The sequence below is a fragment of the Heloderma suspectum genome, chromosome 9 (genome assembly GCF_057233095.1).
Source record: "Heloderma suspectum isolate Gila_16-S chromosome 9, 16-S_ref, whole genome shotgun sequence".
Taxonomy (NCBI): Eukaryota; Metazoa; Chordata; class Lepidosauria; order Squamata; family Helodermatidae; genus Heloderma; species Heloderma suspectum.
The window spans coordinates 42,123,309-42,144,715 of NC_139466.1; the positions used below are offsets into that span (position 1 = coordinate 42,123,309).

General features: G+C 47.2%; 3 protein-coding genes across 4 annotated transcripts in view; 2 read left to right on the forward strand and 1 right to left on the reverse strand.

Moving 5' to 3' along the window:
* Positions 1 to 1,990: 1,990 nt before the first annotated feature.
* On the forward strand, positions 1,991 to 6,888 carry COX7B (cytochrome c oxidase subunit 7B). Its single transcript, XM_084814229.1, has 3 exons — positions 1,991 to 2,065; positions 5,281 to 5,405; positions 6,684 to 6,888. Exons 1-3 carry the CDS (start codon positions 2,029 to 2,031, stop codon positions 6,759 to 6,761), a joined length of 240 nt encoding a protein of 79 aa, XP_084670355.1. The 5' UTR covers positions 1,991 to 2,028; the 3' UTR covers positions 6,762 to 6,888.
* A 1,781-nt stretch (positions 6,889 to 8,669) lies between these two features.
* LOC146338655 (uncharacterized) lies at positions 8,670 to 14,638 on the reverse strand. Its single transcript, XM_084814228.1, has 2 exons — positions 14,208 to 14,638; positions 8,670 to 13,507 (listed from the first exon to the last, which is right to left on the reverse strand). The coding sequence occupies exons 1-2, from the start codon at positions 14,267 to 14,269 to the stop codon at positions 13,120 to 13,122; spliced, it is 450 nt and encodes a 149-aa protein (XP_084670354.1). The 5' UTR covers positions 14,270 to 14,638; the 3' UTR covers positions 8,670 to 13,119.
* ATP7A (ATPase copper transporting alpha) overlaps positions 13,906 to 21,407 on the forward strand; it is a 71,011-nt gene continuing 63,509 nt past the window's right edge. Inside the window, exon 1 of one of the 2 annotated variants that reach the window (XM_084814222.1) lies at positions 13,906 to 14,071. The gene's annotated coding sequence lies outside the window, so the exon portion shown is untranslated. The remainder of the gene's footprint in view (positions 14,072 to 21,407) is intronic. The other variant, XM_084814223.1, reaches the window with a different exon arrangement.

The following is a 21,407-nucleotide window of genomic DNA, read 5'->3' on the forward strand; positions in this document are numbered from 1 at the left end:
AAACTGCTGGAGGAAGCCATCAGGGGTTTGGGCTGCAGTGTCATCAGTATGAGGATGATACTCAACTCTACCTCTCCATCTACACATCCCAGGGATGCTGTGGAACTCTTGAAGGCTGTTTTGGAGATGGATGAGGGTCAACAAGCTAAAACTTGATCTAGACAAGATGGAGGTACTGTGGTTGGGAAATCAACTATTCTGGATGGTGGTTTACAACTGGACTTAGATGGGGTTGCACTCCTCCTCAAAGACCAAGTGTGTCGTCTGAGAGCCGTCCTGGACTCTACATTAACTGGGGAAGCCCAGGTGCCTGTGGTGTCCAAGAGTGTGTTTTATGCACTAGTGCTGCCCAGGCTGGGCTATGTAAAGCACTGCATATGGGGCTGCCTTGGAAGGTGGTCTGGAATCTTCAGCCGGTGCAGAATGCGGCCGCCTGAGTGTTAGTGGGGGCAAGGCCATCAGATCACATAATGCCTAGACTGTGCCAGCTGCGCTGGTTACTGTTGTGTTCCTGACCCCAATTTAAATGCTGGTTTTGACCTTTAAAGCCTGAAATGGTTTGGGACCGAATTACCTGAAGGACCGCTTTCACCCATTATCAGCCTGGCCACACTGTAGGATCAGCAAGAGAGACCCTTCTCCTTTGCCCACCTGTGAGAGCAGTTAGGTGGGCGACCAGACGTGAGAGGGCCTTTTCCGCAGTTCGCCTGCTAAAAATATAACTTTACCCCACTTCTTGTCTCATGGCACCCTTGGAAACTGATGGATTGTGGCATATGCAATTGTAGGCAAGAAGCTACTGTCACTGCTCTTGATACAAGTTTCAGATGTACACCTCCACTTAGCAAGTTCATATTAATGTTGAAAAAAGGAAAAAGAAATTCCAAGAAAATATGTTCCTGCATGCTCCATTCTACAGGAATCATCAAAGGAACGGGGAAGTAGAGACCATCGAAGGAAGCTGGAGACGCCGCTCTCTAAGCTTTGGGGGCAGCTCAAGAACACGTCGCCACAGCGGGGCAGGAGGAGCGCAGCCCTGCGCATGCTTAGGGAGAAGGGCGCCCTCTTGGGCGCCGCAGGGCTTTTTTCCGCCTTGAAACGCAGAGATTCGCGCCCTAAAAAGATCAAGGCCACGGCAGACCGAAAGTGTTCCGCCACCTTCCTGGAACTGACAAGGAGCGCGCCCCGCTGAAACCACCGCGCCTGTTGTCGCGGGGCGAGCGCGCAGCGCTGTGCATCGGTGCGACTTCCGTCCAGATGAGCGCGGCTCCCTCGGGGCGCGCGGGCCCTCTCCTTGCGCGCCGCCAACACGCGCGGAAGGAGCGGCGCGGCGGCGCAAGCCGGGGCTGGAGCCCCCCCCCCCCCCGTTAAAAAGCCGTTCCTGACTCCTACCGCGGCGACTTTCCTGCCGCGACGATCCTGGCGAGTTTATCCTCGCACTCGCGCCCACACGCGCCGGTGCGGGAGGCCACACCCGGGCGCCCACGCGCGTCCGGGGGCCGCCGCCGCGCTCCTCCCGCCGCGGCGTGCGCGGCGCGCTCCTCGCCTTCCGGCCGTTTCTGCTGTACGAAGAACAACCCGAGCGGGATCAGGAGCGCAGAAGGCGGCGTGTCAGGAGCGGGGCTCGAACCCACGCCTCCATGCGGAGACCGGGACGCGCGGCGCGGCGGGAAGGCGCCCTGGACCGCTCGGCCATCCTGGCGCGGCGAGGAGGGGGGCGCGGGGAGCCCCTTCACCTCCGCGGCCGCGGCCCCCCCGCCGCCCCCCCCAGCCTGCGCGGCCCCTCCGGCCCCGGCAAGGGGAGCCGGGCCGAGAGCCCACCGGCCGCCGAGGAGCCCGCCGCGCCCCCTGCTTGGCCGGGCTCGCCGCCGTCGCCGCGCCGCCTTCCGGACAAACTACACTTCCCAGGACGCTCTGCGCAGGCACGCGCACGCGCAGCTCCCCGCTCCCTGCCCGGCGGCCATCTTGTTCTTCACCGCCGGCCAAGGGTACCCCGGGCGAGCGGCGGGGCGAGCGGACGGGGCCGCGATGCTTCCCTTGGCGAGGAGGGCGCTGGGCCTCACGGGTGAGTGCGCCGGGGCCGCGGGCGCCGCCACCAGCCGCGCGGGGCCGGGCGGCCTCGGCAGCGCCTCCGGCACGTTGCGGCTCCTCCATAGGGACTAGTCGCGTGCGTGTGCCTCTGCCCGCTCAGCTCGTGACGCGCGCGAGGGGCCCCGCTTGACACGCCAGGGGCGGCCCCCGCGCCCTGGTGTGCTCCAGGACCACAGCTCCCATCAGCCCCAGGCAGCATGGCCCAAGCGCAGGCATGTGGGAGTTCTAGTCCAGCGCATCTGGAGGGCACCAGGTTGGAGAAGGGCATGCCAGAGTGTTCCTCTCCTCCCCCCCCCCCCGGTCCAGGTCCAGAATTCGGTCGCATTTTGGTTTGTAATTGGCAGAACGTGGTCTTGTTCTGCGTGCAGGCGGGGGCAGCGATAATGTAAGTTTTTACTGCTACTGCTGTGTTGCTGTCTCTTTGGTTTTTGTGTTTTTTAGGGCGCGGTCCTATGCAGGTTTAGACAGAAAAAAGCCCTACAGCTCCCAGCATTCCCTGGCCGGGGAATGCTGGGAGTTGTAGGACTTTTTTCTGTCTAAACCTGCATAGGATTGCGCCCTTAGTTGATTATGTAGTTTTTTGTTGAAAATGTTGCCAGTTGCCTTGAGTGCGCCCATGCGCAGGATGGTGGGATATAAGTGGAAGGAAGACATGACCTATATCATTGCTGGTTTATATGGTGCCACCCATGTTTCTCAGCTTTCCCCAGCCTGGTGCCCTTCAGATCCCTTGGGCTGTGGCCCGGTTTGCATGTAACTCAGCAGTTCCTGGGTGCTTTGACCCAGGAATTGCTGGGGACAAGCAGAGGGTACAAACCACTTCTGATTTCAATGGGGCGTTCCTGGGAGGTTGAGTAAAAGCCGAAATGACTTGTGCATGGCTCGCACACTCCCCTCACTCTCACACTTCCTGGGTTAAACAAGCATGTTTGCAGAGCAGGTTGGACAGTTTCACTTAATTTTGCAGCAGCAGAGGAGCCATTGGCATGGAGAAAGTGTTGGGCAGGTGAAGTTATCCATAGAGCAGCAGCTGACAGGAACGTTAATTGCGGGGAGGGTGACCTGAAGATGAGCCAACAATGTGATGTGGCTGCAAAAAAGGCCAGTGCTCTTTTGAGCTGCATTAATAGAAGCACAGCTTCCAAATCCTGGGAAGCACTAGTTCCCCTCTACTCAGCACTGGTTAGGCCTCATCTGGAGTACTGTGCCCAGTTCTGGGCACCGCACTTTAAGAAGGATGCAGACAAGCTGGAGGGGACTGGAAACAAAGCCCTGTGAAGAGAGACTGAAAGAACTGGGCCTGTTTAGTCTTGAGAAGAGAAGACTGAGGGGAGATATGACAGTGCTCTTCAAGAACTTGAAAGGCTGTCCCAGAGAGGAAGGCCAGGATCTCTTCTCGATCATCCCAGAGTGCAGGACACGGAATCATGGGCTCAAGTGACAGGAAGCCAGATTCCGGCTGAACATCAGGAGAAACTTCCTGTTAGAGCAAGACGACAATGGAACCAATGACCCGGGGAGGCGGTGGGCTCTCCCACGCTGGAGGCGTTCAAGACGAGGCTGGGCAGCCACCTGTCAGGGATGCTCTGACTTGGATCCCTGCACTGAGCAGGGGGTCGGACTCGATGGCCTTGTAGGCCCCTTCCAGCCCTGCTGTTCTATGATTCTATGACCTTCCCCTTTCTGTGGGTGCAGCGGTGGTAATTGTGGCAGCTCTGACACCTGGATGCCAGCGTCTGGGCCTTGCCCAGGAAAGAAACTGGGGTCTGTGGGTATGGAAAAAGAAATGGGCCCAGATTTGGGCACACCATGAGGCTCGCTCAAGAACTTGCTCGGCTGACGTACGCCGCGTCAGACCACTGATCTGCCTCGCGTGTATTGTCTACACCAGAAGTGGACAACCTGGTGCCCTCCATATGTTTTGGACTACGACTCCCAGAATGCTGACCATTGGCCGTGCTGGCTCATGCTGATAGAAGTTGTAGTCCGAAACATCTGGAAGGCACCAGGCCACCCACCTGTCATCTACACTGACTGGCAGTGCCTCTCCAGGGTTCCAGATGGGGGTAATAATTCCCAGCCTTAACCGGAGGTGGCGGAGATTGAGCCTGGGACCCTCTTCATGCAGAGCAAGTGCTCTGCCACTGAGCTATGGCGTTTTCTCTTTACTACTGTAAAATAATAATTCTTCTTGGAAAAACATAATTCTTACAAAAGGACCAAGGTCAATTTCTTTCTTATATCTTCATTCCGAAAAGTTTGTTCTCAACGGCTCCTTTGTTTTATTGCTAGTTCTTGTATACATTCTTTGCCTACTTGGAGGCAAGCACTGTTACAGGACAGACTGCAGTCCTGTGCACAATTATATGGGAAAGCAGGACTTCTGAGTAAGCGTGCACAGCATTGGGCTGTTACGATGTTAGATGCATAATGGTGGTTCTTTGAATTTCAGGAGACTGGCACATACAAAGCCAATAATTTTGTTGCGTACAGGCATTTGAAAGCAAGTGTTTATGTGATGGAGGTCTTCGTAGGCTCTTCGTGGAAACTCATTTGCCTGATCTAAGCTATATTCTGATATCTCAATAAATAGGATTTAGGACTTCATCTTAAAGAGTCATAGCAAGTGGTACATTTCTATGTGTGGCGTATCCTAATGGGGAGCAAATTTCCATATAGCTCAGTGCAATGAGCACCTTGAGAATGGGAGGTTGTGCTAACCGAGAAACAAGGTCCTCAGTGCTTTAAGATCATTTGGCATGAGAAGAGGTTCCCTTTCTTTTCTTCCACCTGTGTGGATTGGGATTTTTTGCATTCCAGTTCGAGAGATGGGGGCAGGGTTGGCAGAGTGCATGGGAATGCAAGTGGATTGTATGCTGCATCCAGTTTTCCAATGCTCTCTAGGTGGAGAGTCTGTAAATGAGTGGATCTGAGCATAAACAGTTAGTGTAACTTTGCAGTCCAGGTGTTCTGCGTTCTCCTTGCAGCCTCAGCAGCATACGGTTGACATATCCAAAGTTATATTCTCATGGTTTGAAAAAACTGTGTGCTGTCACTCACATTTTGTCTTCATTGGAAAGCTACACAATTGTTACAAAACTCTTAATAAGTTTATGTGCATCATGTTAATATACATCACAACAGATGGTAAAATAAGTTTTTAACCTAAGAATATGTTTTGTGTTTTAGCCCGTGGCATTCAACACACTGTGAAGAGACAAACTAGCCATAAACATGGACCTGATTTTCATGACAGATACGGCAACATTATTCTACTTGGTGGAACTGTGTTTTGTGTCGCCGTTTGGAGCTATGTAAGTATTTCAGCTTCATAGTTGCCTGTTGTCAGTTGCAAGTAACAATTCCTTGTTCTGTCTTTAAAAATAAAAGGTAACCAGAGATGCTTAACATCACAACCAAGACTGAAGTATTGTACTGTTGGTATGGCACTTAGGTCTTAAAGCATTTGCAGGACAAATTTGCTTCTAAAGAGCAACATTCAGAAATAAGGTATATTTTATTTTTATTCAAATATAGAGGCTACTTTTCTGTCAAAGAAGGGCCTTCAAAGCAGTACATCATACATTCAAACTACAAATAATAAAGTTTGAACCACTTTGAGCAGCATAAGAACAGCATCAAGAAACAAAATCTGAAGCCTCATCAAAACAATACCATACTTTTTAGACTATGGCTGTTTTTGTTATGTTTATTTCTGTGCTGTTTGCTTTATTTTGTTTCATATTTTATTCTTTTAGCTTTTGTAATCCGCCAGGGGAATGTCTGTTATTGGGCGGATTAAAAATATAATAAACAAATACCAAACTGGGGGAGAAAGCTAAGCAATAACAAGCATGTCTAAACCAGACAGTCTTCTCTAACTCCTGAAAGGCAGATAAAGAAGGTGCCAGATGAGCCACCTCTGGAAGAAAGTTCCACAATTTGGATGCTGCAACCAAGAGCGCCCTGTCACATGTGCCTGCCAACTGAACTTCTAAAGATTTAAATTTGCAGCTTGATTTAAAAAATCTAAATCCTTAAATTCAGACCATCAGTGAAGTTAAGAAATAATAAGACTTCAAAATGGACCATGCGTTCTGGCTTTGACATACTGAAGTTGCATACATAAAGTCTTTAGTTCAAATATGACAATTGATTGCAGTAAATTTCATTCCTCTTGTTTGTGCAGCTAGTTGAGTGGTGTTGAGGACATAGAACAAAATAAAAGGGTTCATAACTCCAGAGAAAAATGTTGTATCCTCTAAAGGAAATTGCCTACAGTATAAAAACACACCTATAAAATAAGCTGTTAGAACATTGGTTGTAGTTTAAAAAGAAAAAGTTGAATAACTGAAGTGCAGTACTCTTGAAGAAATCTCAATGGCCATTTGGTCTTTTTGTAGTTTTGCTGACTATGTTCATACATATTGTCCAGTAATGACTGGAAAAAAGAATGTTGCTAATTAAGTCAGTCTTCCACTTTGTATTTGAAAATCTGCGTAATAAGCTCACAAAGAATTTAGTAGTCGTATCTATTGGAAAATATGGCTTTATTGTATTTGACTGCTGATTTCCTGCCATGTTATTTGCAGGTTGCAACACAAACTGGGATTGAGTGGAATTTGTCGCCTGTTGGCCGAATCACCCCAAAAGAATGGAGAGAGGACTAGAGATCTTCACCCTCCTCTAAAATGTTGGGAGCAACCATGTACTGGTCTGAGCTTTCACTGGAATGTACCTGTGCTGTGCCTGGAATGGCACTGTTCTCTGTGATGTAATAAATACATTTAAAATGAATGAGTGTTAAGTTACATTTCTTCCTTATAGCTTTCTATAAAAGTGTAATCTGGTAGCATATAGTACTAAATTTAATTGACAATGTGTTGTACATTCTTCTGAAATCTAAAGAGCGAATGAAAACTGAGTATGAAATATTTTCTGTACGACGTGGTGGTGTTCATGTATTTGATTGATTTCACTCACTCTTAACCATTCTGGGTCACACTTTAAAATCTAATCCGTGTACACTTAAACCTTTGACACTCAAGGGGAACTGTACTTCTCACTTCAACACTGCAGTTAGAAAAATAATGAAATGTAATGAGTCAAAATTTTTGCCAGATGGCAAATCCAGATTGGCGGTCCTGAAGACAGTAGAACTTTTAAAAATTTAGTGGAAGACAATTGCCATTCTTCTGGTGGATCTGTATATAGATCTGTATTTGTATTCTAGTTGAGCAGACTAGATAACCTAAAAGGGCAGACTCTTCCACAGAAGTGCTGTGGGTGACAATACCAGGCCCAAAACTAATTTAGTACTAGGAACATGCTATCGTCCCCCAAACTAGAACACTCAGGGTGATCTTCAGATGAAAAACAAAATCAGGCCTCCAAACAAGGAAGTGTTGTAATAATGGGTGACTTCAATTGCCCCCACAATGCCTGGATAAATGCATGTTTCAGTCAAGACAAAGAGGTTAAATTTCTTGATGCCCTAAACAACTGTGCTAGAATAGTTGGTCATGGAACTGACCAGAGGGGAGGCGACCCTGGATTTAATCGCCCAGGTGGTGTCGCCCAGGACCTAGTATGAGATGTGAATGTTGTTTAACCAGTTGGAAACAGTGACTGCAGTGCTATCAGACTAAATATATATTTCAGTGGAAATTGCCAAGAAAGTCCAACAACTGTGAGCTTTGACTTCAAAAGAGCAAATTTCTCTAAAATGAATGAACTGGTAAAAAGGAAGATGAAAGGGGGAGTCAAGAGGGTTTAATCCCTTCAAAATGCTTGGAGGTGTCCCGAAACCACAATAATAGCTCAGCTAAAAGTATACCACTGGTTAGGAAAGGTAGCACCAAGTCCAAGAGGTCACTGGCATCGTTAATGAGCAATGTCAAGAAAGCTGTTAGAGAAAATAAGGCTTCTTTAGAAGTTTTGCCCAAATGAGGAAAACAAAAGGGAGCACCAGCTTGCACAAAGGCAATGCAAGCAGGCAATAAGAGATGCAAAAAAGCATTTTGAAGAGCACATTGCTAACAACATCAAGGCCAACAAAATTTATTAGAAAAAGGAAAGCAGCTAGGGAGGCAGTTGGGCCATTGGGTGATAATACTTTACTGACAAGTTAATAAATCACCAGGCCCAGATGGTATCCACCCTAGAGTTCTTAAAGAACCCAAATATGAAATTGCTGATCTAACAAATATGTAACACGTCCCTAAGATCAGCCTCTATACCAGAGGACTGGAGAATGGCGAATATGCTGCCCATTTTTAAAAAAGGATCCAGGGGGGATCTGGGAAATTACAGGCTAGTTAGCTTAACGTCTGTTTCAGGTAAATTGGTTGAAAGCATTATTAAAGATAAAATTAGTAAGCATATACGTAGAAGGACAAGCCCTGCTGAAAAAGAATCTGCACGGCTTCCACAAAGGTAAGTCATGTCTCACTAACCTTTTAGAGTTCTTTGAGAGTGTCAATAAACATGTGGACAGGTAATCTAGTAGACATTATTTGGGCTTCCAAAAGGCTTTTGACAAAGTTCCTCACAAAACTCTCCTGAGCAAACTTAGCAGTGATGGAATTTATTTTTAATTAATTAATTAATTAATTAATTAATTGCCCATCTGGCTGGTCACCCAGCCACTCTGGGCGATGTACAAGCATATAATAAAATAGTTTAAAACAATAAAATTCTACAATAAAACCATTTTCTAAAATACCCTAACCCCCCCCCCCAAATGTCTGCCTGAACAACCACGTTTTTAATGCACGGCAGAAGCTCATTAAAGAAGGGGCATGGCGGAGTTCCCTAGGGAGGGAGTTCGACAGAGTGGGGCCACCACAGAAAAGGCCTTCTCCCTTGTCCCCACCAGTCTAGCTGTCCTGGCTGATGGGACAGAGAGAAGGCCATCTGAGGCTGATATTATTAAGCGGCCTGTCTGGTGTTGCTGGAGGCACTCCTTAAGATAGGCTGGGCCAGAACCATATAGGGTTTTAAAGGTCAAAACCAACACCTTGAATTTGGCCTGGAAAACAGCTGGTAACCAGTGCAACTCCTTCAGCACTGGAGTGATGTGATCTCGCCGGCAGCTGCCTTTAATCAGGCGAGCCGCCGCGTTCTGTACCAGCTGCAGCTTCCGAACCATCTTCAAGGGTAACCCCACGTAGAGCGCGTTACAGTAGTCTAAACGAGAGGAGACCAGGGCATGTACTACCGATGGGAGCAGATGGTCGGGAAGGAAGGGGCGCAGCCGCCGTATCAGATGGAGTTGGTACAGCGCTGTCCGTCTCACAGCTGACACCTGAGCCTCCATGGACAGCTGAGAGTCCAAAATGACCCCCGGCTGCGGACCTGGTCTTTCAAGGGTAGCCGTACCCCATTCAACACCAGGTCAACATCCCCCAGCCTCTTGTCTCCCACCAAAAGTACCTCGGTCTTGTCAGGGTTCAGCTTCAGCTTATTTCTCCCCATCCAGCCACTCACTGTCTCCAGACATTTGGACAGGGATTCTACGGCCAGCTTTGGTGAAGATTTGAATGAGAGGTAGAGCTGCGTGTCACCCGCGTACTGATGACACCACAGGAATAAGAGGAGACGTCCTCTTGTGGATCAGAAATGAGTTAAAGAACAAAGCAGAGAGTAGGAATAAATGTTAAATTCTCCCAATGGAAGGATGTAAACAGCGGGGAATTCACTGGAATTAGGAGTGAGCAGTCAAATGACCATGTTTGCTGATGACACCAAATTGTTTAGGGTAGTTAAAACAGAAAGTGCAAAATGATGCATGTTGGGGCAAAAAAACCCAATTTCATGTGTAACCTGATGGGATCTGAGCTAACGGTGATGGCCCAAGAAGGACACGTTGAGGTTGCGGACAGCTCGATGAAAATATCGACCCAGTGCTGTGAAAATGGCAAGTTCCATGTTAGGCATAATTAGTAAAGGCATTGAAAACAAAACTGCCAATATCATACTCCCCTTATACAAATCTATGGTGCAACCACTCTGAGAATATTGTGTGCAGTTCTGGTTACCACACCTAAAAAAGGATATTGTAACATTAGAAAAAGTGCAGAAAAGGGTAACTAAGATGATCAAGGGGCTGGAGAAACTCCCCTATGAGGAAAGGTTACAACAGCTTGGATTGTTTAGCTTAGAAAAACATAAGGGGAGACACGACAGAGGTGTACAAAATTATGCATGGTGTGGAGAAAGTGGATAGGTAGACATTTTTCTCCCTCTCTCATAATGCTAGAACCTGGGGTCATCCCATGAAACTAATTGGTGGGAGATTCAGGGCAGATAAAAGGAAGTCCTTCTTCACACAGCGCAGAGTCAAACTATGGAATTCACTACCACAAGATGTAGTGGTGGCCACCAATTTCGATGGCTTTAAAAGGGGAGTGGACAAATTCATGGAGAAGGCTATCAATGGCTACTAGTCCTGATGGTGATATGCTATCTCCAGTGCCAGCGTGCCTATGCACACCAGTTGCTGGGGAATATGGACGGGAGGGTGCTGTTGCACTCATGTCCTGCTTGTGGGTTTCCTGTGGGCAGCTTGTTGGCTACTGCATGAACAGAATGCTGGATTAGATGGTCTGACCCAGCATAGCTCTTCTTATGTTCTTAAGATGCACTAATTGCCAGTACCAGTAGTCGTACTAGGTGTGTCTCTCTTTCAAAGCACTGTTGCTTGGGCAGTTTACCTCTTTTGTCCAGCGGTTACAGAACAGCCATTGTAGTATTATGACCTATATGCACACTTGTTATGATTAGACTGCCTTTTATGTTGACAACATAGTTCAAACTGATATCATAGCAATTCTATGCAGGTAAACTGTTCAGGTAGAATGTAATAACTCTTAACTGGATTCAGTTCAGATCAGTTCCCTCTGTTGACCAGGCTGCTTGTTGTAAGCTGTTTTCCCCGTTGTGGCACGTGCTGCTTCTTTTGCATCATTCCTTGTTAGGAGCAAACTGGGCATTGACACCTCCCCTCACCTGCCTCCTTGCAGATCTTGTGTGCTGTCAGAGGCAGCATTTCAAAGGGGGAACTTCTCCCTCTTTTGTAACTCTGGAGTTTCTGCCTACTCTGAGCAACAGATTCACTACTCCAATGTGGTAGTAACTTTCCCATCAAGCTTATTCTGTGTCCCCCTGCTGCCCCCTTGCTTGGAAGAGAAGTCCCTAGAACCTGGACTTTCGTGCCAACCACTAGGACCCAGAGGAGTGCCATGAACAGTGGGGTAGTGGTCTGTTTGGAGGTGCAGGCGCTCATCTTGTCAGTCTTCATAGCCACACCCGCAAAATCCAGGCTGTTGTGTTGATCCTTATCAATAAACCAGTTCTAGCCCTTTTCATCCCAGGAGCAGGTCTTTCTTTAAGATAATAGGTCTTAATTGCCTATTCAAGTCATCCGGAAATATTTTGCATTACAACAAGGAAGAATATATTATTGCTGGGACAATTCATTTCCCCTTCCCTGGTCCTAAGGGGATGGTTGTAGCTCAACTAAGGGGATGGTTGTAGCTCAGAGTGCAGGACACGGAAGAATGGACTTAAGTTTACAGGAAGCCAGATTCCGGCTGATCATCAGGAAAAACTTCCTGTTAGAGCAATACGACAATGAAACCCATGACCTAGGGAGGTGGTGGGCTCTCCCATACTGGAGGCACTCAAGACGAGGCTGGACAGCCATCTGTCGGGGATGCTCTGACTTGGATTCCTGCACTGAGCAGGGGGTTGGACTCAATGGCCTTGTAGGCCCCTTCCAACCCTACTATTCTATGATTCTAACTCAGGGAGAACAGGGACGTCTGAGGGGGGTGGCAGTGTAACCCTACTGGCCATGAACAACTCCCCCATCTGGAAGTGGGGAAGGGCGATGGCTTGCTGATAGAGCGCATGCTTTGTGTATTAAAAACACCAAACCCGAATTCAGTCCCCAGCATATCCAGGTAAGGCTAGGCAGGACTCCTTCCTGAAATCATCGAGAACCGCTGCCAGTTGGTCTAGAGCAGGGGTGGGCAGGAGGTCGATCTCCAGACGGTTTGGACTTCAGATCCCAGAAGCTGCCGCCAGTGTGGCCAATGGTCCGGAGTGCTGGGACGTGACGTTCAAAACATCCGGAGCGCTCCTGTCTGCCTTTCTGATGCACAAAATACCAAGCTGGGTGGACCAAGGGTCTGACTCGGTTGACGGTCGCTTTCTCCTCGTGTCGGAGCGTGGCCTTCCCTGACCAGGAGAAACATCAAGGGAACATCAGGGCCTGCTCCAGCTGGAGTCTGACCCACAGAGCTGACTGACATCCATGGCCCTGTGGGGAAGGCGGAGGAGCGAGGGCGACAGGAGCAGGCAAGGGAACGTCAGGGCCCGCTCCAGCTGGGCTGCCCCCCTTGGGGAGATGGGGGGGCCGGGCCCATCCCACCAGCCCTGCCGATAGCCCACCCAGTTCTTTGTTCTCCCTCTTCCCTCCCCATCGCCTTTTCCTTGCGTGCCGTGTCTTTTTTAGACTGCGAGCCTGCGGGCGGGGGCCGTGTTCTCGGCTCATTGGTGGTAAGCCGCTCTGGGAGCCGTTTTCGGCCGAGGAGTGGGATAAAATGGATGATATTCTGGAGGTGACGGGCTCGACCTTGGGGGAGCTGGGGGTGGCGAGGGCCGACAGGAAGCTCTGGTGCGGGCTGGTCCATGAAGTCACGAAGTCGGAAGCGACTGACCAAATAAACAAGAACAACATCCCATGTTATCCCCGAAAGGAAAAAAATGCAGTATTTTTTCAGTCTGCACAACAGGAGTGCCATGGAAACTGGAAGACGTTTACTTCCTGGGAGGAGAGCAATGACAAACCTGGGTTGCAGTTAAACCTCAAAAAAACCAAGATTATGGCAACCAGCTTGATTGATAACTGGCAAATACAGGGAGAAGGGCAATGACCAATCTTGATAAGATAGCTGAGAGCAGAGACATCACGCTGACAACAAAGGTCCGCAGAGTTCAAGCAATGGTATTCCCTGTAGTAACCTATGGCTGCGAGAGCTGGACCATAAGGAAGGCTGAGCGAAGGAAGATAGATGCTTTTGAACTGTGGTGCTGGAGGAAAATTCTGAGAGTGCCTCGGACTGCGAGAAGATCAAACCAGTCCACACTCCAGGAAATAAAGCCAGACTGCTCACTGGAGGGAAGGATCTTAAAGGCAAAACTGGAGTACTTCGGCCACATGATGAGAAGACAGGACACCCTGGAGAAGATGCTGATGCTGGGGGAAGTGGAAGGCCAAAGGGAGAGGGGCCGGCCGAGGGCACGGTGGATGGATGATATTCTGAGGCGCCGGGCTCGAGCTGGGGTGGCGAGGGCCGACAGGACGCTCTGGCGCGGGCCGGGCCATGCAGCCACGAAGAGCCGGAGGCGACTGAGCGAATAAACGAGAACAAGGCGGGACAGAGACGCAAGAGAGGCATCAGCCAACCAGGCGCCCTCCGGAGGCTGCGGGATCCCGGAGTCGCAGGAGGGGTCCGCGCGCGGGGCGGCCGCCTTTAACGCGCCGCGGCCCGGGATTCCAACCGCGAGCCTCGCGGCACCAAGCCTGGCCCGAAACGGGGCTCGCGGCTGAAGCCGGCGCGGCCGCCCCCCCCAGGGGAGCCCCCAGCGGCCGGCGACTTCCGGCCGCTCCCCGCCGCGGTCCCGCCCGCCGCCACAGCGCCCCGGCGAGGCGGCGCCGTCACGCGGCTGCGCAGGCCGCGTCGCGCGACTCGCCCTGCCGGCGCCGTCCCGCTGCGCCGCCCCTCACGTGACCCCCCCCCCGGGCGCGCGCGCGCGCTCTCTCTCCCCGCGCGCGGGGCGCAGCAGCCGTCGCCGGGCGCGGGCGGGGCGCGCTCTCCCTGGCGGCGCCTCCCGCGCGAGAAGGTCGGCCGGAGCAGCCCGCCCGCAGCGCGGCGCCCCGGGGAAGCGGACGCGCTGGCTCCGGCGCCCTGAGGTAAATGTTTCGCCCGCTTCCCCGCCCCCTCGGAAGGCCGGCGCTGCCGGGCTCGAGCCCGCCGTGGGCGGCCGACGGGGCTGCGAGGGGTGCGGGGAGGCGCTCTGTGCGAGCGCCCGGCCCGCTTCTTACTTACGTATCTGTCGCGGTTACGTCCCGCTTCTTTCCTTTGCGAGGAACCCAGGGCGGCGGCGTCATCGCCCTCCTCGCCCTGTCATCCTCGCAACAACCACCCCGTGAGGTGGGTCGGCTGAGAGTCCGCGGCTGGCCCAGAGTCGCCCAGCGAGCTTCCGTGGCCGAGTGGGGACCAGAACCCGGGTCTCCCGGCTCCCAGTCGCGCCCTGCCTGCGTGGGGCTCAGTAGGGGGGGATCCCCCGCCCCGTTCGCCCCTGTTTCCACCCCTTCTCCTCCAGCCCCCGTTCTAGACTGTAAGCCCCTTGGGGCAGGGGCCTGCCCTCCCTGCCTTCGCGGCGCGCTTCCTCCATGGATGGTGCCCTAATCCTGGGCCGGGCGGGCGGGCGGGCTTCTCTGCGTCGGTTCGGACGGGAACCCCGAGATCCGCCAACCAGAGCCTCGTGCATAAGACAAGCAGAAGTAGGGCGCGATCCAAGCTTGTTCAGGCAGGAAGAAGTGCTGCAATTCCCGGCATTCCCCAGCCCTTAAAGAATTATTGAATTCCCAGGAATTCGTTTTGAGTCCCACAACTGAGCTGAGCTCCCAGCCTTTCCTCACAAAAATCCCTTTCTGGCTGCGCCTCACCACCACCACCTGCTTCATTTCAGCAGGGTAATGGGGTGGGGGGTGGGGGGGAGTAATTTTGGTGTTGCCACTGTTACACAATTGGGAGAAGTCCTTGCTGATGTCTGGGTGATTTAAAGTAGATCTGCCTTCTTCCCACCCCTTCTCTAATTGACTGATTAATTTTATGCAGTGGTTGCTTTTAAAGCTGTCAGTTCCTCTGCCCCTTCCTGAAGGGCACATTCATATTCATGGGAATGAGACCCTCCAGCCCTACCTGTTCAATAGGATGTTTTTTCTTTCTCCGGACGAAGTTGTAGCTGAGTTTTAGAGACTTCAATCCAGCTTGGCCCCAGCAAGAAGCTGAAATAATTTTAAAAAGGCAGATCGGATGTTTTGCTAATACTGAGCTTCAAAACTTAACTTTGTAAGACTCGTATGTGTGTGTTAGTACAGGTTTGTTTTGTGCAAACTTTTTTTTTTTTTTAAAGTGCATTGTAGGTATTTGGGAAATGTATTTTTTAAAAGGCAAGCCTTCCAGAATGGTTTGTTAAATAAGGAGTGTCAGTGTATCGAACAATGTTATCTTTCTGCATGGTGTCAAACCTCACTAGGATGGTCTTTAAGTAACATAGGACAACAAATGAAACTCAAGTTCACTGTGACTAGCTATCTTTATTAACTCTGTGGTCCTCTTAAAGAATCTGTGATACAGAGTTAATCATTTGTTTTCTGACTCAAGGTGGTGTGTTTGTTCTTAGGGGACAATGATGTGGGTCATTGTGCGCTTGACGCTTCTTTCGTACAAAACACTGTGAACTTTTGCTCAACATCTATGGGATGATGGTGCTGAAACTGTGCAAACAGAAATTATTGTATTGAATGGAACATAGGCCAAGATCCAAAGAACTGCAAACTAGTTCCGCAAACTAGTTCCACAAACTCCAGCACTGGGGGTGCTTTCGATTTCTGCTTCTCCAACAGCTCTCTCTCATTCCATGACAGGCTATTTTTGTGACTTAAAGGTGTTTTCAAAACAATTTGTGATAAGGACTAAGTGGTAGTGTCTGCTGTCAAAAGGGGAAAAAATCAAAATAACATTGGAGCTCCCTAAATTGCTGTTCATATCCTGGTCTTTGTGATGAAATAAATTGCAGACACCTTACCATTCTAACAGGCCCCCCCCATCCCTGTCCTCTCCCACTCTCTTTTTCTTTTATTTTTCCATTCTTCTGTCTATTAAAATTGTTCCCATCCATTTTGATGCAAATGTATTTCACTTGTTTCAACCATTTTTTCTTTCAAAGCATATTAGATGTGATAGATACATTAACTAAATTTAGCATTAAACAATTTTAAAAGTGTGTTCTAGTTAAGGTAGGGAGTATGCCTGTATTTATATATGGCACGTTCCAAGTTTATAAAAAAAAAGTTCAGGAAGGAAGAACAAAGCTATGATTTTGTTCCCTGCCTTTGTACATACATGTGAGTGATTTTGAAGGCAGTCTCCCAGTAGACTAGACTGTGTGCTTCCTTTTATCTGAAATATTGCATCATATTTGAAACCAAATCCTGCACAGCAAATAAGTCACCACATCTCATTTAAGTTAATTACAGAGATATATATTTATTTTGCAACAGTTGCATTTAAATTAGGAAGTTCATTTGTTTTTGCTCTCTCCAATACATGTGTTGCTCTGCTGGCTTAGAAATGATGGTATTGTATAAATATCAGTGAGATCCAAATCTCATTATGATAATTAAGGCTGCCATCCTATGCCTACTTAACTGGGAATAATCCCCATTGTACTCAGTGGGACTTCGATTTAAATAGACTTTTATAGGATTGTGCTGTAAAGAGTATATTTTGCACCCAAATACCTGAGGAGCACCCATTCCCAAACCAGCCTGCCTGTATTTTGAGATCTGCTGAACCTCTTTTCCAGGTGCCGTTCTTACAGGAAATGCACTATGTAACAACAGCAAAGAGGGCTTTTTTGGTGTTGTCCTGGTTGTGGAATTTCCTCCTTACAAAGGTGTGCCCGGCAACTAACTATATTACAACTTTAGCAGTACCAGGTTGAGGCACTTATATATTCTAAGGCATTTTAATTTGAGAAATACCTTAGCCAACTGTATTAGTGGTCCCTCATTTTATTGTTATGCTTTGCTTTTATGGTATGTGCTGGTGTTTTATTATATACATTTATTATTTGTATTTGCAGTTTAGCACTCTGGAATCATTTGGAAGAAGGGTAGTATAAATATGTGTAATTTGTTTTAATTAATTTAACTTAATTTTAAAACAAGTGGCAAATAGGCCTTTCTGTTTAAACATCTGGGCATGTACTTATTCTTAAAAATTAATTGGGTGAGAATACATACTGATTCAGTTTGCATATGATAAGAACCCTCCTGCCTGCTTGCCACTTCTGCTTTGTATCTGATTTTATTTATTTATTTATTTATTGCATTTATACCCCGCCTCTTTTCCTCTTGCAAGGAACCCAAGGCAGCTTACATTATCCTTCTCCTCTCCATTTTATCCTCACAACAACAACCCTGTGAGGTGGGTTGGGCTGAGAGTCTGTGACTGGCCCAAAGTCACCCAGTGAGCTTCCATGGCTGAGTGGGGACTAGAACCCGGATCTCCCAAGTCCCAGTCCAACACTCTTGCCACTACACCACACTGGCTCTATCACTGATTTTCTAGATTTTCTAAATCTTACTGGATTTAGAAAACAACCCAGGAATGCCCCTTGTTAGGCATGATGTGTGAGCCTGGAAGTCTGGGTTGTTGAGGGGGAAACAATTCAGGGTTTTAACTCATGGTTTGTTGTTGTGTTAAAACTCTGGGTTGTTTATTTCTCAACAACCCAGAGTTCTGGGTTTGCACATCATGCTCAGCAACCCAGGAATGGGGCGTTCCTGGGTTGTTCTCTAAACTGGATGCAAAACAGAAGTAGTGCGCGGGCAGGGGGGAGCACACTGCTCCTGCACAGCCCTAACCAACCATAGGTTAATTAGCAAGGTTACCCATGGTTAGTTCTTGGATGGGATACTGCCTGGGAATCAGGCTTCCAGCACTGAGCAGGAGGTTGGACTCGAAGGTCTTGTAGGCCCCTTCCAACCCTATGATTCTATGAATTAATCCATGCTTGGTGTTATGTGTGAACTCAGTTACTGTGTTGCCTATGGCATAATTTCTTTTAGGGTAAAAGAATGTAAAATATTAATACAATTAGAATTATTGAATGGAAATAGCATCTCTAATAAAAACATCTCATGATGACTATATTTTTTGGTTGCCAATTTACACAAATTGTAAATTTGTGTAAATTTACACAATTATTGATCTAAAGTATATTTTACTGAAAGACATTTATGCTCAGTTTCCCAACATGTGAGTAGAATCACCACTGTGCATTCTTGACAGTAACTGTGCATTCTTGAGAGTTTGGGTTTTGTTCTGTAGAGTCCTATGTTTCTGATGCTGTAGCTGTCATTTAATGTAGATCTAATCTATTCAGACAATTACAAATTTACTGAGTTTACTTTTAAAAGTTTTAAAATATAATGATAATTTTATGAGCAAACTAAGTTATATAAAAGATAATTTTAGGAACAGAAAGGCTGCTTTATGTTCCTGAAGCAGCCCTCCCCAGCCTGGTGCCCTCTGGATGTTTTGGACTACAGTGCCCAGCATTCCTGACCATTGGCCATGCTTCCTGAGGCTGATGAGGGCTGAAGTCCGAAATATCTGGAGGGCACCAGGTTGGGGAGGGCTGTCTTAAAGCAACAAACTGACTTTAGGTCTGTTCTAAAAAAAAATAAATATTACTTCCGTCCCCCGTCCCCCCCGAAAAAAGAGTACCTCTAAGCAAATACCTTTTTATTTTCCCAAGCCTTTTAATTTAAGTCTTATCTTTAGGCTATTTTTATTCTCTGTGATTTGTGTTTTTATGGAAGTGTTGTGCTTTTATTTTTGTGTTTTTAACTGTAAACTATTTTGTGTAGTTAGGCCACGTTAAAACTTTGTTATAGACTTCTGTACAACTTGGCATCTATTTATAACTTATATGATTAGGCACAAGGAAACATTAAAACCAGCACAGACTCATTGTCAATTATGGAAAGATTTGTTAGGATAAAAGGATATGAAGGGAGTAGGATGGATGAATAGAGCATAAGTGAGGCAATCTCTGTACTGTAATATGGGATATTGATGACAGATAGTAGTCAATGTATTCCCAAGTTGTTATTATTTATTAATGTTTTATTTGTTAAAATCAATAAAACTATTGTTTTAAAAGAATTTTGTTATAGGATGACTTATAAGTATGGCAAATAAATGTTTAAGATGGTGCAGTATGAAGAAACGTAGTAACCTCTAACTCCCTTTTAAGTCAGTGGACAAACGCAGTCAAATGCCATTAGTTTCACTGCAAATTAGGTGTTCCTGCACAAACAGGAAACAGGATTTGAAATACGATATCAGATTTTTGTAAAATCTTAGTCCAAACGCACATGCATCTGAGTCTCTTACTTGGAAGTCAAAGTACCGGGGGGGGGGGGGGTGTTGATTCTGTATGCTTTCTGTAATAATGATTTTTTTATGCGCACAATAAGCAAGAAGATAACATATTTATAGTTTGTTTACATACTTCCAAGTAAGCATATTTACGATTGTGGCCTAAATAATATTGGTAATTTGTTGCCTTCATTGTGTGTATGCTTTCCTTTTTAACATCTACACACAACAGAACCAGTTGTGAATCTTACTGAAGTCCTTTACTGAAGTACTTACTGAAGACTTCTCTAGGGTGTGGTACTTTTTACCTTGAAGGATAATTCTTGTATATCTAGTGCTGTCACTAACTAGGTTGCATTCTTAGTATGTAAACAACTTACAGTAAACATCAAAAGGTCAACTAATTAAGTTTGGCTGGTAAAATATGGTGTAACATACTCCGAATAAGTACTTCCAAAATAATAATAAACTAAGAATGCCTGGATCAGCCTTCCCAGATGTTTTGGGCTTCAACTCCCACCAGCCAAACCCAGCATGGCCAAATGTCAGGAATGTTGGGAGTTGTAGTCCAAAACATCTGGAGGGTACCAGGTTGGGGGAGGGTGGCCTGGATCATAAGGAATAAATATGTTTGCTGGCATTGCACTGAAATATGTAGCATGTCAGCAAACCATTTCTTTACATACAGTGCCTGCTTCTGTGTTTGCTCCTTGCACATTTGGTATATAGCTTGTGTACTTTATTCTTTACAGTGTCTAGTAGCATCCTTATAATCAGCAACATTCAAATTATGATACTGGTAGCTGAGTAACTAAAAATACTCGAGAGTTTAAGGAACTTCATTCTTCTGGGTGGAAAAACTGAAAGGCTTTGGTACATACAAGCTGCGATATGAGCAGAGGCTTGCACCCCAACAGAGAAAGTAGCATCCTGAATGAGGCAAATGGGGCAGACTTGTCCTGCTGAATGACCAGGTGGTAGACCTCTGTGTACACTCTGCAGTGTGTTTGTGTGGATGAGGTTGTGTAAATGAATGTGTTTTTGAAATAGAGTGTTACAGCTTCAAGCTTTAATTAGTTTAATTAGTTGATTGATTAGCTAAAGCTGTAGTTGATTGGTGAGGATACAAAGTTAAGGAGGCACTTGCTTTGTTTCCTGGGGTTGTTTTGGTTCCACTGCATTATTGTAATATGGAACAGAAAAAGACAATATTAACAATGACCTATCCTTCTAACAGTGACTAATAGCTGATATGTATTAAATTTTAAAATACCTTACACTTCCTTCTTACCTCAGAAAGATACTAATATTGATAAATTAGGTGGCTGATTAACTAAAATTGCTTTTGGTATGCCAGCCTAGTATGTATATCAGGTATTAATTATTTGAAAATAAGGGCATAAGGTAAGCTGAACAAGAAATATTTCTGTGTAGAAATATTGCTGTAGGTTTTGGAAGTGATAGCAAAGCATTGTAAAAAATGTAGTTCATATGTGATTAAATCATTTTTAAAAGAGTTGAAACCCAGACTAGGGAGCTCACATTTTCAGAAACCACCAGGGAAGATGAATTTTGCTTGGTTTAAAAAAAAAAATTGTTTCAATGCTTATTTAGCCACGGTGGGTTGCAGTGCCTGCAGGCACCATACTGTCGTCTGAACCCAGTGTGGGTGGATTGTTGGGGTGGTTAACAAACTACCCAGCAACCCTACAACAAACCATGGGTTCTACGTGATTTGTTAACTACCCCAACAAGCCACCCTCACCGGGTTTGGATGACACAAGAAGCTGCACCTGGCAGCATTAATTATATAAATTGGGCCAGCTACCCCCCCAGCATGCACAGGGTGGTTAATTAGCCACCCTCGTGTCATGCAAAGTGGGCCCGTGTGTCTTGGTAGGGCAATCTATAAGTGCTGTAAATAATAGCTAAGCTGCTGTAGTGTAATGGCTAAGAGCAGTTTGAGCTATAAACTCTTTGGTTCAAATCTTGCCTCCATCATGAATTTATTAAGTGTCCTCAATGAGTCACTCTGTCTTAGCCTCAGCTCCCCACCTCCAGACGTGT

Excerpts from the sequence above, each read along its gene's own strand:
- COX7B (XM_084814229.1), top strand. The coding sequence starts at position 2,029 with ATGCTTCCCTTGGCGAGGAGGGCGCTGGGCCTCACGG. Across the intron at positions 2,066-5,280 it reads GAGGGCGCTGGGCCTCACGG|CCCGTGGCATTCAACACACT; the intron begins GTGAGTGCGCCG and ends TTTGTGTTTTAG. Across the intron at positions 5,406-6,683 it reads GTGTCGCCGTTTGGAGCTAT|GTTGCAACACAAACTGGGAT; the intron begins GTAAGTATTTCA and ends TGTTATTTGCAG.
- LOC146338655 (XM_084814228.1), bottom strand. The coding sequence starts at position 14,269 with ATGACGCCGCCGCCCTGGGTTCCTCGCAAAGGAAAGAAGCGGGACGTA. Across the intron at positions 13,508-14,207 it reads GACGTAACCGCGACAGATAC|TCGCCTCCGGCTCTTCGTGG; the intron begins GTAAGTAAGAAG and ends TTATTCGCTCAG.